The 12320-nt window shown below is 40.6% G+C and overlaps 1 protein-coding gene across 1 annotated transcript; it reads right to left on the bottom strand.

The window, feature by feature from the left end:
- Positions 1 to 808: 808 nt before the first annotated feature.
- On the bottom strand, positions 809 to 11464 carry gpr22b (G protein-coupled receptor 22b). Its single transcript, XM_056451934.1, has 3 exons — positions 11158 to 11464; positions 9722 to 10421; positions 809 to 2347 (listed from the first exon to the last, which is right to left on the bottom strand). Exon 3 carries the CDS (start codon positions 2341 to 2343, stop codon positions 1021 to 1023), a length of 1323 nt encoding a protein of 440 aa, XP_056307909.1. The 5' UTR covers positions 2344 to 2347; positions 9722 to 10421; positions 11158 to 11464; the 3' UTR covers positions 809 to 1020.
- Between the last annotated feature and the right edge of the window lie 856 nt (positions 11465 to 12320).

Genomic DNA, 12320 nt, shown 5'->3' with positions numbered 1-12320 from the left:
ATAAACTCAATATTCAGAGGGAAAACATCGGAATTTGGAAATTAACTGGGAATTAACCAAAAATGTTACAATTGCAAAGTTCCTTAAAAGTCAAAAATGCCAGATGTAAACCTAAAATTTAGAGGCAAAATGGCAGAATTTTGACAATTAACTGAGAATTCCCCCAAAAAGTTACAATTGCAAAGTTCCTAAAAAGTCAAAATTACAAGATGTAAACTCAAAATTTTGATGGAAAATAGCTGAATTTTGTAAATTAACTGAGAATTCCCCCCAAAAAAGTAACAATTACAAAGTTCCGCAAAATGTAAAATAAAAATTTAGAGAAATAACGTTGAAATTTTGTAATATTAACAAAGATTTCCAAAAAAGTTGCAAGTTTTGTAATTCTGAAAAAGTCAAAATTGCAAGATATAAACTCAATATTCAGAGGGAAAACATCGGAATTTGGAAATTAACTGGGAATTAACCAAAAATGTTACAATTGCAAAGTTCCTTAAAAGTCAAAAGTGCCAGATCTAAACTGGCAGAATTTTGTAATATAAACTAAGAATTCCAAAAAAAGTTAAAACCTCCGAAGGTTCAACACAAAACTCAGAATAAGATCTCAGAATTGTGTGAAATATACTAATGATTACAAAAATGTTGCAGCTTCTGAAATTACAAAAAAGTCAAAATTGCAAGATGTAAACTGTAAAGGTCAGAATTTTGAAAAACAAACTAAGAATTTCCAAAAAAGTTACAAATCCAAAATTACGAAAGAGACAAAACTGTAAGATGTAAACTCAAAATTACATGAAAAAGTCTGAATTTAGGTGTAAATAGTGAAGTGTAAACTCAACTCAAAATTAGGAGCTTAATCTCACAGTAGTAAAAAAAAAGGCTTAATTGTTGATTATAAACACGTAATTGTAACAAAAAACAACTTATTTTAAAATTCCATATCAGAAACAAGCTTCGATAGGATAAATAACAGTGCTTTAATGAGAACTAGTTCCTGTTTTTGGAAGCCTCGAGCCGTCTTTAGTCTGCATCTTCAGACGACAGACATTTCTGTCTCGCTTCGTGATCATCAAACGTCACTTTCTTATTCCGTTTGGGATCGATCCAAGAGTTTCGGATCACTGCGTTGTTCGGCAGTGGATCCGCCTCGCTGATGGACACCACCCGCTTCTTCATTTTACTTTTCAGCACTTTCTGGAATTTCTGCCTGGTGAATGCGTACAGCAGCGGATGGAAGACTGTAGTGCCGTAGGCCATGACCAGAAATCCCAATCGCAGCCTAACCGTGAGATCGCTGGGGCCTGCGCTGAGGATCACAGTGTTTAAAACAGTAATAGGCGTCCAGCACAGAAGAAACGTGGAGATGATGAGCAACGACATACGAAAAACTCTCTTTTGCCGTTCACGGCGCTCCCGGTGGCGTTTAACCGCTCTACGAAGTGCGATAATCACCGAAACAGATGTGCGCATACCTAACGGCGCATTTCCACGATTTCCTCCACTGCTCTGCGAGGCGTCCGTGATTTCTGGCAATTGCTGCTCGGACGTTGACATTAGCGAAAAATTCTTCTTTCTTCGCAACTTTTTCTTCTTCTTCTGCGTCGCATGGAAGCGCGTTCCAATTCGAATATTGAGCGCCTGGAGTATCTTAGCGTACGTCACTAACATAATCACAGCAGTCAAACAAAAAATTGGGATTTGAGCCACTAGGTGGTAGTATAAACCGAGTTCGGTGTAATATTCGTTAACATGCACGACAGCGGTTTGATTGGCTAACGTGGGTTCCGGTCCCAAAAATCCCACTTCGATAAACGGCACCAAGAAGCTAACAAAAGACAGCACCCAAATGCATCCCAGCAAAGCCACCGCTCGCCCCATAGTCAGTACGCGATTGGCCGGTTTAACGGATATGTCGTATCGGTCTAAAGTAATAGCTAGCACGTTAGCTGCTGTAGCCACGCTAGCAAATGACACGCAGGCCTCGTGGAAGCAGCAAACAAGCACTGTGTCACCTTGTAAGGAAAGCATCAACACTACGATGGTTAAAGGGATACAGCAAACGCACACCAGCACGTCCAGCACATGGAGGTTCATCGTGACTATGTTGCTGACCGAATTGACCAAGTTGGACTTCATGCAGTAGAGCGCTAGCACGGTCAGGTTGCTGCTCAGTCCCAGGACGATCTCCAGCATCAGGAATCCAGTAAGAGACACTTGGAAGCTAAGCGGGTACGGATACGGGCCGCCGGCTGCCGTCATGACGGGACTTACGGACTCTGTGTTGTCGAGGACGGTGACGTTACTCATGGTGCTTTCTTCCTCCGCAGCAGGAGGGACGTGCATTATCCTGAAAGGTAAACACACGAACAGTCAGGAAATGTGTGTAGGATGATCTTATACTAAAACTGTGCATCAATGGAAATTTTAATAATAGTGGTGGAATTCTACATTGTCAAATGGCTGTTTTTAATAGTCCCGTGAAATTAAAATAATAAATCTTAGCTGTTAGTTTTAAGGTTATCGATAAGCTGGTGTGCTCCAACATTTGCCTATTTAACTGATGTATACATCCAAAGCTTGTTAATTACGACTAAATGGATCAAAAAATTTTTTTAACGTCACCAGACTTCAGCTTCTCATTAAATATTTTGACCAATCAAATGCTCTCTAGTGTCTTACATGCCCCGCCCCCCCTTCTACTCATTTGCTTTGATGCGCTTGAGCTCACCCACTCTCATTGGCAGAGCAGTGATAAAACAAAACGCTATTGGTTGATTTTTTTTTAAAGGGGGAGGGGCTACTTTATGCCCTGCCCTCTCTTCATTTTTCAGTTGAGATTACGTCAAACATCGAATAAAAAATGCTCATCGCAATTTCAACATTTAAAGGTGCTTCACAGGCCTTTAAAAAACTAAAAATGCTACAGTAAAAATCTGAAACCTGGTTAAAAGTGTATTTTCATGGTATATGGGGTGAATAACTGTGCATTGACTTTCCCAGAATTCCCTGCATGACGCTTCGCTTTTTATGTTGTATTTTGGGGACATAACTGTGGTTCTTTTTGGGGGGGTTTTCATTAATGATGTACATGAAAGTTGCATGTTACGTCTAATGTTTATTGCATCACTTTAGTGTTACGTGTGTTAAACTGTAAATAAATGCTGGGTTCCACACAATCAGCTTGTGTTGGGACAACATGAAGGAATTAAGCTGGCTTATTAGTTTTTACAAATTTAAGTGGATTGAACATACAACAATTAGGTTGTCCCCCTAAATTGTATTGTTTCATTCATTCATTCATTTTCTTTTTGAGTTAGTCCCTTTATTAATCTGGGGTCTCCAAAGTGGAATGAACTGCCAACTTATCTAGCACATGTTTTATGTAGCGGATGCCCTTCCAGCTGCAACCCATCACTGGGAAACACCCATACACTCTCATTCACACTCATACACTACGGACAATTTAGCTTACCCAATTCACCTGTACCACATGTTTTTGGAGTTGTGGGGTAAACCCAGAGGAAACCCACACGAATACGGGGAGAACATGCAAACTCCACACAGAAACGCCAACTGACCCAGCCTAGGCTCAAAAGAGTGACCTTCTTGCTGTGAGGCCAACGGGCAAACGTATTGTTTTAACTCATTTTAAATAAATAGTTTGAACAAACTGCAAACATAAGCGTTCACGTGTAGCATGATGTTATTTAACATTTCTTGTGAATGACACTGAGCGCTTTCTATATATTACCGTTTTTCTGCTTGTGGAAAAACTGGTTGTTATGAGCTTTGGTTGATTATGGAGGACTTTCTCATCACCACCTGTTTTTGTCTGTCTAACAAAGATACAATATGTAGATTTCTTCAAAATATTGATGAATTCACACTATAAATGACTGAAATATGGTAGTCTACTGTAAAAATATTGTAGACGCAATAATATATATTTCTAACTTTTAATGGTAAAATTCTGGCAACCGTAGCTGCGTTTTGAAATTTGCATATTTATTCGATGTTTGACGTAATCGTAACCGAAACATGAAGACAGGGCGGGGCATAGTGTAGATCCTCCCCTTTAAAAAAAAAACGCCAATAGCATTTTGTTTTATCACCGCTCTGCCAGTGAGAGTGGTTGAGCTCAAGCACATCAAATGAAAAGCAAATGAGAAGCATCTTGAAGGGGGCGGGGCATGGCAGATACCAGAGAGCATTTGATTGGTTATAATTTTATGAGAAACTGAAGAATGAAGTGACGTGAATAAATATGTTGATCCATTTAGGCGGAAGAAACAAACTACAAGCTTTAGATGTGGATATCAGTTTTATATCTTCTAAACACTAATTTTGTCACTGTTTTAGAGCACACTGGCTTATAGATATCTTAAGAACTAGCAATACTGATACTAACATCTAAAAAACTTTATTTTAATTTAATGGGACCTTTAAACCTAAAGTACAAAGTTTATAAAGACCAACATCAATATTATGCTGATATTAAACAGTACAATATGTCACCTTTGTGCACAAAACCTGTCAGAAAGGTTTTTTTTTTTTTTATTTTAATTAAAGCTTAAAGCTGATTAAATATGATTTCCATCTATCTTATAGTCAAGTACATAAAGTATAGTTTTTGTTAGGATAGGACAGTATTTGGCCAAGATACTACTTTAAAATCTGAGGGTTCTGAGAAAATCCTCTAAAGTTGACCAAAAAGTACTTGGCAATGCAAATTACTATTTCAAGAGTTCACACTTAGATATTGCTTAACTATAATAGCAGGTTTGGCATGCTGTCCCGGGAGAGAACCCTGAGCTCGGAGATAGATGAGCCCAAGGCTCCCGCCTGGTTAATGAGCATTAGGAGGGACACGAGATCAGGTGTTTCTCGAATGTCCCCCCCGCTTCTGGCTGGTTGGTTAGGCATGTATTTGCTGGGTGCTTGTGACTGTATTCTGATTCACTTATATACATGTTTTTGAACTGTGGGAGGAAACCGGAGGACCCGGAGAAAACCCACGCAAACACAGGGAGAACATGCAAACTCCGCGCAGGAAGTGCCAACTGGTTCGAATGGGCCTTGAACCTGTGGCCCTCTTGCTGCGAGGCAACAGTGCTAATCACTGAGCCACTGTGTTGCCCGATCAAAGAGGAGGAGGGATAATGTAAGGATAGGGGGGGTTGGGAGGGGGGGGTTCCGAAAACAGAGATAGGGAATGAAGTTTAGCTAGAATATATATAGTAGTTTTGGAGTGCTCCGATAGGCTAGCTAATAATTAGTGATGAGGATCAGCTGAAGTTGATCATATAACGTGTTCCTCTCGAAACTAGTTTATGAAACCTCCCTTAAATTCATTTTTATATATATTTCTGGTAGTAAATTTGCAAAATAACTTCATGAAACATGTTCTTTACGTTATATTCTAATGATGTTTGGCAGAAAAGAAAATTCTGTAATGTATTTTGGCTATTTTCACAAATATACCCGTTTAACAAAAGGCACTTCTAACTACAGAGAATAATTGTGAATTATTGAAACTTTTAAAGTGTCTTTCAGGAAAATATAGATTGTTGATATTAAGGTTGTCATGATACTGGAACTTGGTACCAATCGGGAGGGCCAGACGGAATCTGTGGACATTTATTGCTATTTTTGCGAAGAATTTTGGTAAAAATCTCTGCAGAATTATTTTGGGAGTATTATAACTAAATATATAAAATTAAAAAAAATATCTTTTTAACTTTTATTTAATGTTTAAAATGCAAATCCAATTAGATTCACTTAATTTGGTAAACAAAGCAAGTCTCTCATATAATATATCTACTAAAAGGCAGCAATTATTACTGTACAAACTGCATTGTACATAAATCAGATGAACATTAGTCAATAATATTACTGTTATTAATTAAAAAACTGAATAAATATAGATTTACACACATTTACTCAAGTAAATAAACAGAATTAATGATGGGCTAAAAATCTGCGGAAAATCTGTGGAATTCTGCGCGCGCAGATTCAGTGTGAGCCCACCAATCGGTACTGAAATTTTAAGAACGTCCATTTCCCGCGAATATTTGAGCACGTTCTTAAACCGCTGATTAGCCATTGTGTTCATGCACTCAACAGAAATGACTGCTCAGTGGCTAGCACTGTCGCCTCACAGCAAGAAGGTCGCTGGTTCCAGTCCCGGCTGGGCCAATTGGCATTTCTGTGTGGAGTTTGCCTGTTCTCCCCATGTTGGCGTGTGTGTCCTCCGGGAACTCCGGTTTCCCCCAAATCCAAACACATGCGCTATAGGGGAATTAAACTAAATTGGCTGTAGTGTATGAGAGTGTGTGTGTGAGTGTGTATTGGTGTTTCCCAGTACTGGGTTGCGGCTTAAAGGGCATCCGCTATGTAAAACATATGCGACCTCTTAAATAAAAACTAAGCCGAAGGAAAATGAATGAATGTCGTGGTAGTATGAAGCAAGTCAGATTAACAGCTACTATTATTAAACACTACACAGTGAGGCTAAAAGCTAATGTAGTATTAAAAACTGTTCTTCAGCTTATGGTCACATGCAGAAGAAGCAGGATTTTTTGATCAGACTTAACACTTTTTAGGCTCATGTTATAATGCTGCCCTGTGCGGTCTATAAAACACACAACATATTAAAGCCTCGCTGCCATTTCCCCGTTTTCTAGAAAGCAATCCGGAAATCAAGGTTGTGTGATGCCATTAGCATTAATACACAGCGCAAGCTCCGTCTCACCAGTTAAAGTGTCCTTTTTTTCTGCATTTGAACATTCTTCCCAACATTTGGAGCAATAAGTGAACTTAAGTCAGCAAAATATACAACTTTCTAGTGTTTTTTAAAGTTTCTTAATAAAAGATTCTTACATAATGTGCCTTTAACAGTTTGTCTAGATAGAAAATCATTCTTCACAGTTTATTTTTTATTAGTTTTTTGTGATGTATCCGATGTATGAAATTTATCATGAAGGATGTTGGGTCGTGCTTTTACCTATTTTTTATTGCATTGTCTACAGTATGTGATGTTTGCATTAAGTTTGTTATATGATATACACTCATCGGCCACTTTATTAGGTACACCTGTCCAACTGCTTGTTAACGCAAATTTCTAATCAGCCAATCACATGGCAGCAGCTCAATGCATTTAGGCATGTAGACATGGGCTGTTTCTCAATTCCAACAATGCAGAGAACAGACTTGCGTTCTTGTGGAGACCTCGGAGGAATGAACTCGGGAGACCACGAGGGCAGAGAACGCATCCTTTGAGAAATGAGATGCTGCGTTCTTCCTGATGGTCACATGACCTTCACGCGCTTTAAATGGTAAATTATTTAAACATTACAGCGTTCATACAATGATTTATTGTTTTTCCCCTTTTCAAAATATATACTTTGCATAAAAACACAAATATACATTGCACAGTATAAATAAAACAGATTTTAATATGAATTTCAGCAAACAAACACCCTTAATGTGTTTATTCCTTTATTAAGATGTTCATGGTCATTTTTACTTTCACAGTTTTATTTAGGGAAACTCCTGAGATAAATAAATGATATCTCTGAACTTTAATAATTAATCTAAATAAAATGCTGCACTTCACACTTCCAGTCGCAATGACTTCTGGGACTTCTAGAGCGAGATCGGTGCTCAAGTCTGCATCGGTGCGTCCTCACTATTAAGATCACATCCGGGAAGTTTCACGCCTCCTCTGTTCTTGCGGTCTTGAGTATTGGAGCTGAACTTTGGCAGCTGATGATGATGTTACACGAGAACACGAGGACGCAAGACTGCTGAAGAACGCATACTGAGAAACAGCCATGGTCAAGACAATCTGCTGCAGTTCAAAGCGAGCATCAGAATGGGGAAGAAAGGTGATTTAAGTGACTTTGAACATCATGGTTGTTGGTGCCAGACGGGCTGGTCTGAGTATTTCAGAAACTGCTGATCTACTGGGATTTTCACGCACAACCATCTCTAGGGTTTACAGAGAATGGTCTGAAAAAGAGAAAATATCCAGAGAGCGGCAGTTCTGTGGGCGCAAATGCGAGAATGAGGTCAGATGAGAATGGCCAGACTGGTTCCAGCTGATAGAAAGGCAACAGTAACTCAAATAAGCACTCGTTACAACAAAGGTCTGCAGAAGAGCATCTCTTAACACACAACACGTCCAACCTTGAGGCGGATGGGCTACAGCAGCAGAAGACCACACCGGGTGCCACTCCTGTCAGCTAAGAACAGGAAACTGAGGCTACAATTCACACAGGCTCACCAAAACTGGACAATAGAAGATTGCAGAAATGTTGCCTGGACTGATGAGTCTCCATTTCTGCTGCCACATTCAGATGGTCGGGTCAGAATTTGGCGTCAACAACATGAAATGGATGCATCCTGCCTTGTATCAACTGTTCAGGCTGGTGGTGGTGGTGTAATGGAGTGGGGGATGTTTTCTTGGCACACTTTGGGCCCATTAGTACCAACTACGCATCATGTCAATGCCACAGCCTACCTGAGTATTGTTGCTGACAATGTCCATCTCTTTATGACCAGCAAGATAACACGCCATGTCATAAAGCGTGAATCATCTCAGACTGGTTTCTTAAAAATGACAATGAGTTAACTGTACTCAAATGGCCTCCACAGTCACCACATCCCAATCCAATAGAGCACCTTTGGGATGTGGTGCAATGGGAGATTTGCATCATGGATGTGCAGCCGACAAATCTGCAGCAACTGCGCGATGCTATCATCTCAATATGAACTAAAATCTCTGAGGAGTATTTCCAGTAGCTTGTTGAAGCTATTCCATGAAGGATTAAGGCAGTTCTGAAGGCAAAAGTGAGTTCAACCCGTTACCAGTAAGGTGTACCTAATAAAGTGGCCGGTGCGTGTGTGTGGGATTGTGTCATTCAGATTCATTGTGAACCATTTTAATTCACATACCAAAATTCAAAATGCTGTAAATCCCTGTTTGTCAGCGACACTAGTAGTTTACAAGGGTAACAGCTAATGAAGTCGTCTGCCACAACATGTTATATAATTCAATAGATCTGTTGGGGGTCTCAAAAAAACCATCAGATTAAGAGATATTTCTTTCCTTGCACTAAATCAAAGACTAGGCCAGAATCAGTGGGAGATCCCTGCTGTATTGGAACGCCTGCAAAGCCTGCTGTGTTCATTTATTTGATATCGCTTCCATCACTTTCTGATTATGTTTTGCTGAGATTTTCATCTCTGGTCTGTGCAGAAATTGCACAAAACGCCTGCAGATTCCCTCTGGGGCTGCTAATGGCTTTATGTCTAATGTTCCCCCATGCACGTTGACTAATAATGCATTGGTCATGCACTGGCCATTCTGTACTGGGTGCTGCTATGAATAGACACACTTTGGACATTATTCCTGTCCATAATGCATTTGTTGCACAGTGATGGATTGCTCTATTTGCAGATGTGACGGTCTTTAGTGCTGCGTTTCATTCATCACCTTGAGAGTGAGCATTTGGAGCCTGGCTTTCGTAATTTACTCCTGCGTATGTAGATGGAGGTGCCAATTGTGTACTAATAACTCTTTGTGTTTTGATTCAATCTCTGAGTAAAACCATATGGAAACTCGAACATCTTCGGGAGCTAAAACACAACACCTCATACTTTATTAAGTCTACTAATGACAACTGTCCGATTGGTTTATTTTATGCGTTTGTTGACTTACCCTTCCCCTTCCAGCTTCTTTTCTCAGCTTCGGGAGTCAGCGATCAAGACGGAAAAGTCTGGAAGGGGTACAGCTTGTACATCAGCTGCAGGCATGGCCTTTCAAGGAAGTTTTCAGCACTTCTTAATCCTCGTAATCCAACGCTTGGGGATTTCTTTGATTGTTACTAAAGCAAGCGATACATTCGCTCCCCAGCCATGTCCAACAGAAAGTGGACGATCTTGGTGAATGAAAATAGCGAATGCTTCAAACAATCCATTTCTTGTTCTAATCTAGACTGACAGCTAATTAATTGATTATTACATCCACATCATGTTCACGAAGTTGCTTTCATTTCCCTCGAAACCATCAGCGCAAAGACAATTCCTTCAGTGCCGATGTCTTCAGTGCAGTTTTACAGCCCCTAGTAGGTGATAAATCCATATTGATTTGCATTTGCTGATTTGCATGTGCCATCTGCTGAAGAATCCAAGGTCAATGAATTGTTTGGGTCAGCACGAGGTGTGAGTCTCTGATGCAATTTCCTGTCCTCTCAAAGAAGGTCACCTTTAGGCTGCGTCATCAGCGTTGCATTGGATACAACCGCTCTGCGCCTGTGGTGTTTTCAACTTGGGAAATCCACAGACTCAACGCTAGTCTCCCTGAGAAATGTGCCAGTTGCACTACACTTTGCAAGCACTTTTCTCCAGCTCTGTGATCCCTGCAAGAAAGCAAAGTAGTATTGATAAGTGAACACAATCAATTTTACATTAAGTCCGCGTCCAATCTATCATCATGTAAGGACTTGTGCAAAGCATTCTGCGGGAACGCTTGAGCTCTGGTCTTGCTTAACGTCCATGCAAAAGGTACAATCTGCGAACCTGCAGGGGTTGATGGATGACCTCGTGCATCTTGGGAACGATGTACAAACACTCATTTTCATTTCCAAAGCAATGCCTTTTAGGGAAGCACCTGTGTTGTTTTACGCCTGCACTTTCTCACATCAGTTTTCAGTCAGCGGCCGTGCAGGGATATCACGTGTGACGAGGTGGTCGTGAGATTTTACACAGTAAACCTTTTTCACAGATGTTACAGTCCTGCAGACTTTGACAAATTGAGGATGGAGGGGGGGGGGACCGTAAATAGGATCGATTGGGTTTTGGAGGTGAAATTTGTCAGTGGAGACGTGGATCAATAGACTAACTGAAGTAAGAATGCTGTTTACAGGCAGCAGCAGGTTAATAATACAACACAGACATCGCATTCATAGAGTCGACAACGACAAATGTTTCAAACACAAATGATTCGATCATTTGAGTAGGTCCGAGTAAGGTACGATTCATATATATATGTGTGTGTATCTGCAATACTAAGTTTCCACATCTGCTGGGTTGTATTGATTTCACATGCAGAGCTATCATATGTGATGGCCAAAGTTATAAATATCTTCTGCTTACCTCTGAGTTCTCATCTCTCATCAGCGTGCATCATTTAGCGCTTCACCAGAGCATCGTCCTCCTCGTCTGAGATCCACAAGTGCACACACTTTTGCATGTCAGTGCTTCTTAAACCCGATTCCCTCCTGGGAAGCATGAATCAAACGGTGTCCGTGTGAACCGTCGGCGAACGCTCTCTGACTTTGATCTGCTGTCTTGCTTTTTTCTGCTCTTGCTGTCTTCAAACTGTGATGTGTTGAAGTGTTGGCGATGCTCCCCTCTGTTGCGCCTCCTCATCCTTGCTCTCTCTCGTTCGCTCCTCTATCTTCGTCTCCCTCTCTCTCTCACTGCGGCGGTTTTGCAGTGTTGCTCCGCGCTCCGATTGGTCTGGCGTAATGGGGTTAACCCTTTCCTCCCTGGAGAGTGGTGATGCACTCCTCCTTTTGTTTTCTTGTCATCCAGCTTTTTCCCTCCATCCTGCGATCTGCGTCTGTCCGTCCCTGCGGAGATGCTTCTGGGTTCTATTTAAACACCGTGGCGGAGTTGCGTGTTTTCATTCATTTTTGATGCAGTGCTCTGTGATGAAAATGGATATGTGTCTACTGGGAAAAAAAAAGAGCGCGGCTGCTTCCAGACCTGTGCACAGGCAGGGTTTTATGGCTTGCAGGCAGTTTTGGAAGACTGTTGATTCTTTGATGCCTCAATTTGGCAGATATTTGAAACTGCATCACATGCAAAATAAAAATCATGTGCATCAGTTATTGAATTCATTGCAATGATCTTGAAATTATGCATGCATCAAACGTTATAAAGGCTATTATATGTATGTGTGTAAATATATATGCGCGCACACACACATACTCATTGGCCACTTTATTGCACTCTAAAAAATGCTGAATTGTTGCAACCTAACGTTGGGTCAGATTTGCATAAACCCAACATTGGGTTAAATAATTCAATTTTAATTAAAATTACACTTTTTTTAACCCAACACTTTGAAATCAATTATGTTCCTTCGGCTTAGTCCCTTATTTATGAGGGGTCACCACAGCAGAATGAACCGCCAACTATTCCAGCATATGTTTTACACAGCGGATGCCCTTCCAGCTGCAACCCAGTACTGGCAAACACCCATACACACTCATTCACACACACACTCATACACTATGACCAATTTAGCCCAT

The sequence above is a fragment of the Danio aesculapii genome, chromosome 25 (genome assembly GCF_903798145.1).
Source record: "Danio aesculapii chromosome 25, fDanAes4.1, whole genome shotgun sequence".
In the NCBI taxonomy this organism is placed as follows: domain Eukaryota; kingdom Metazoa; phylum Chordata; class Actinopteri; order Cypriniformes; family Danionidae; genus Danio; species Danio aesculapii.
Note: the sequence above shows the minus strand (reverse complement) of the source record. Positions and strands in the feature narration are given on the sequence as shown.

Excerpts from the sequence above, each read along its gene's own strand:
- gpr22b (XM_056451934.1), bottom strand. The coding sequence starts at position 2,343 with ATGCACGTCCCTCCTGCTGCGGAGGAAGAAAGCACCATGAGTAACGTC.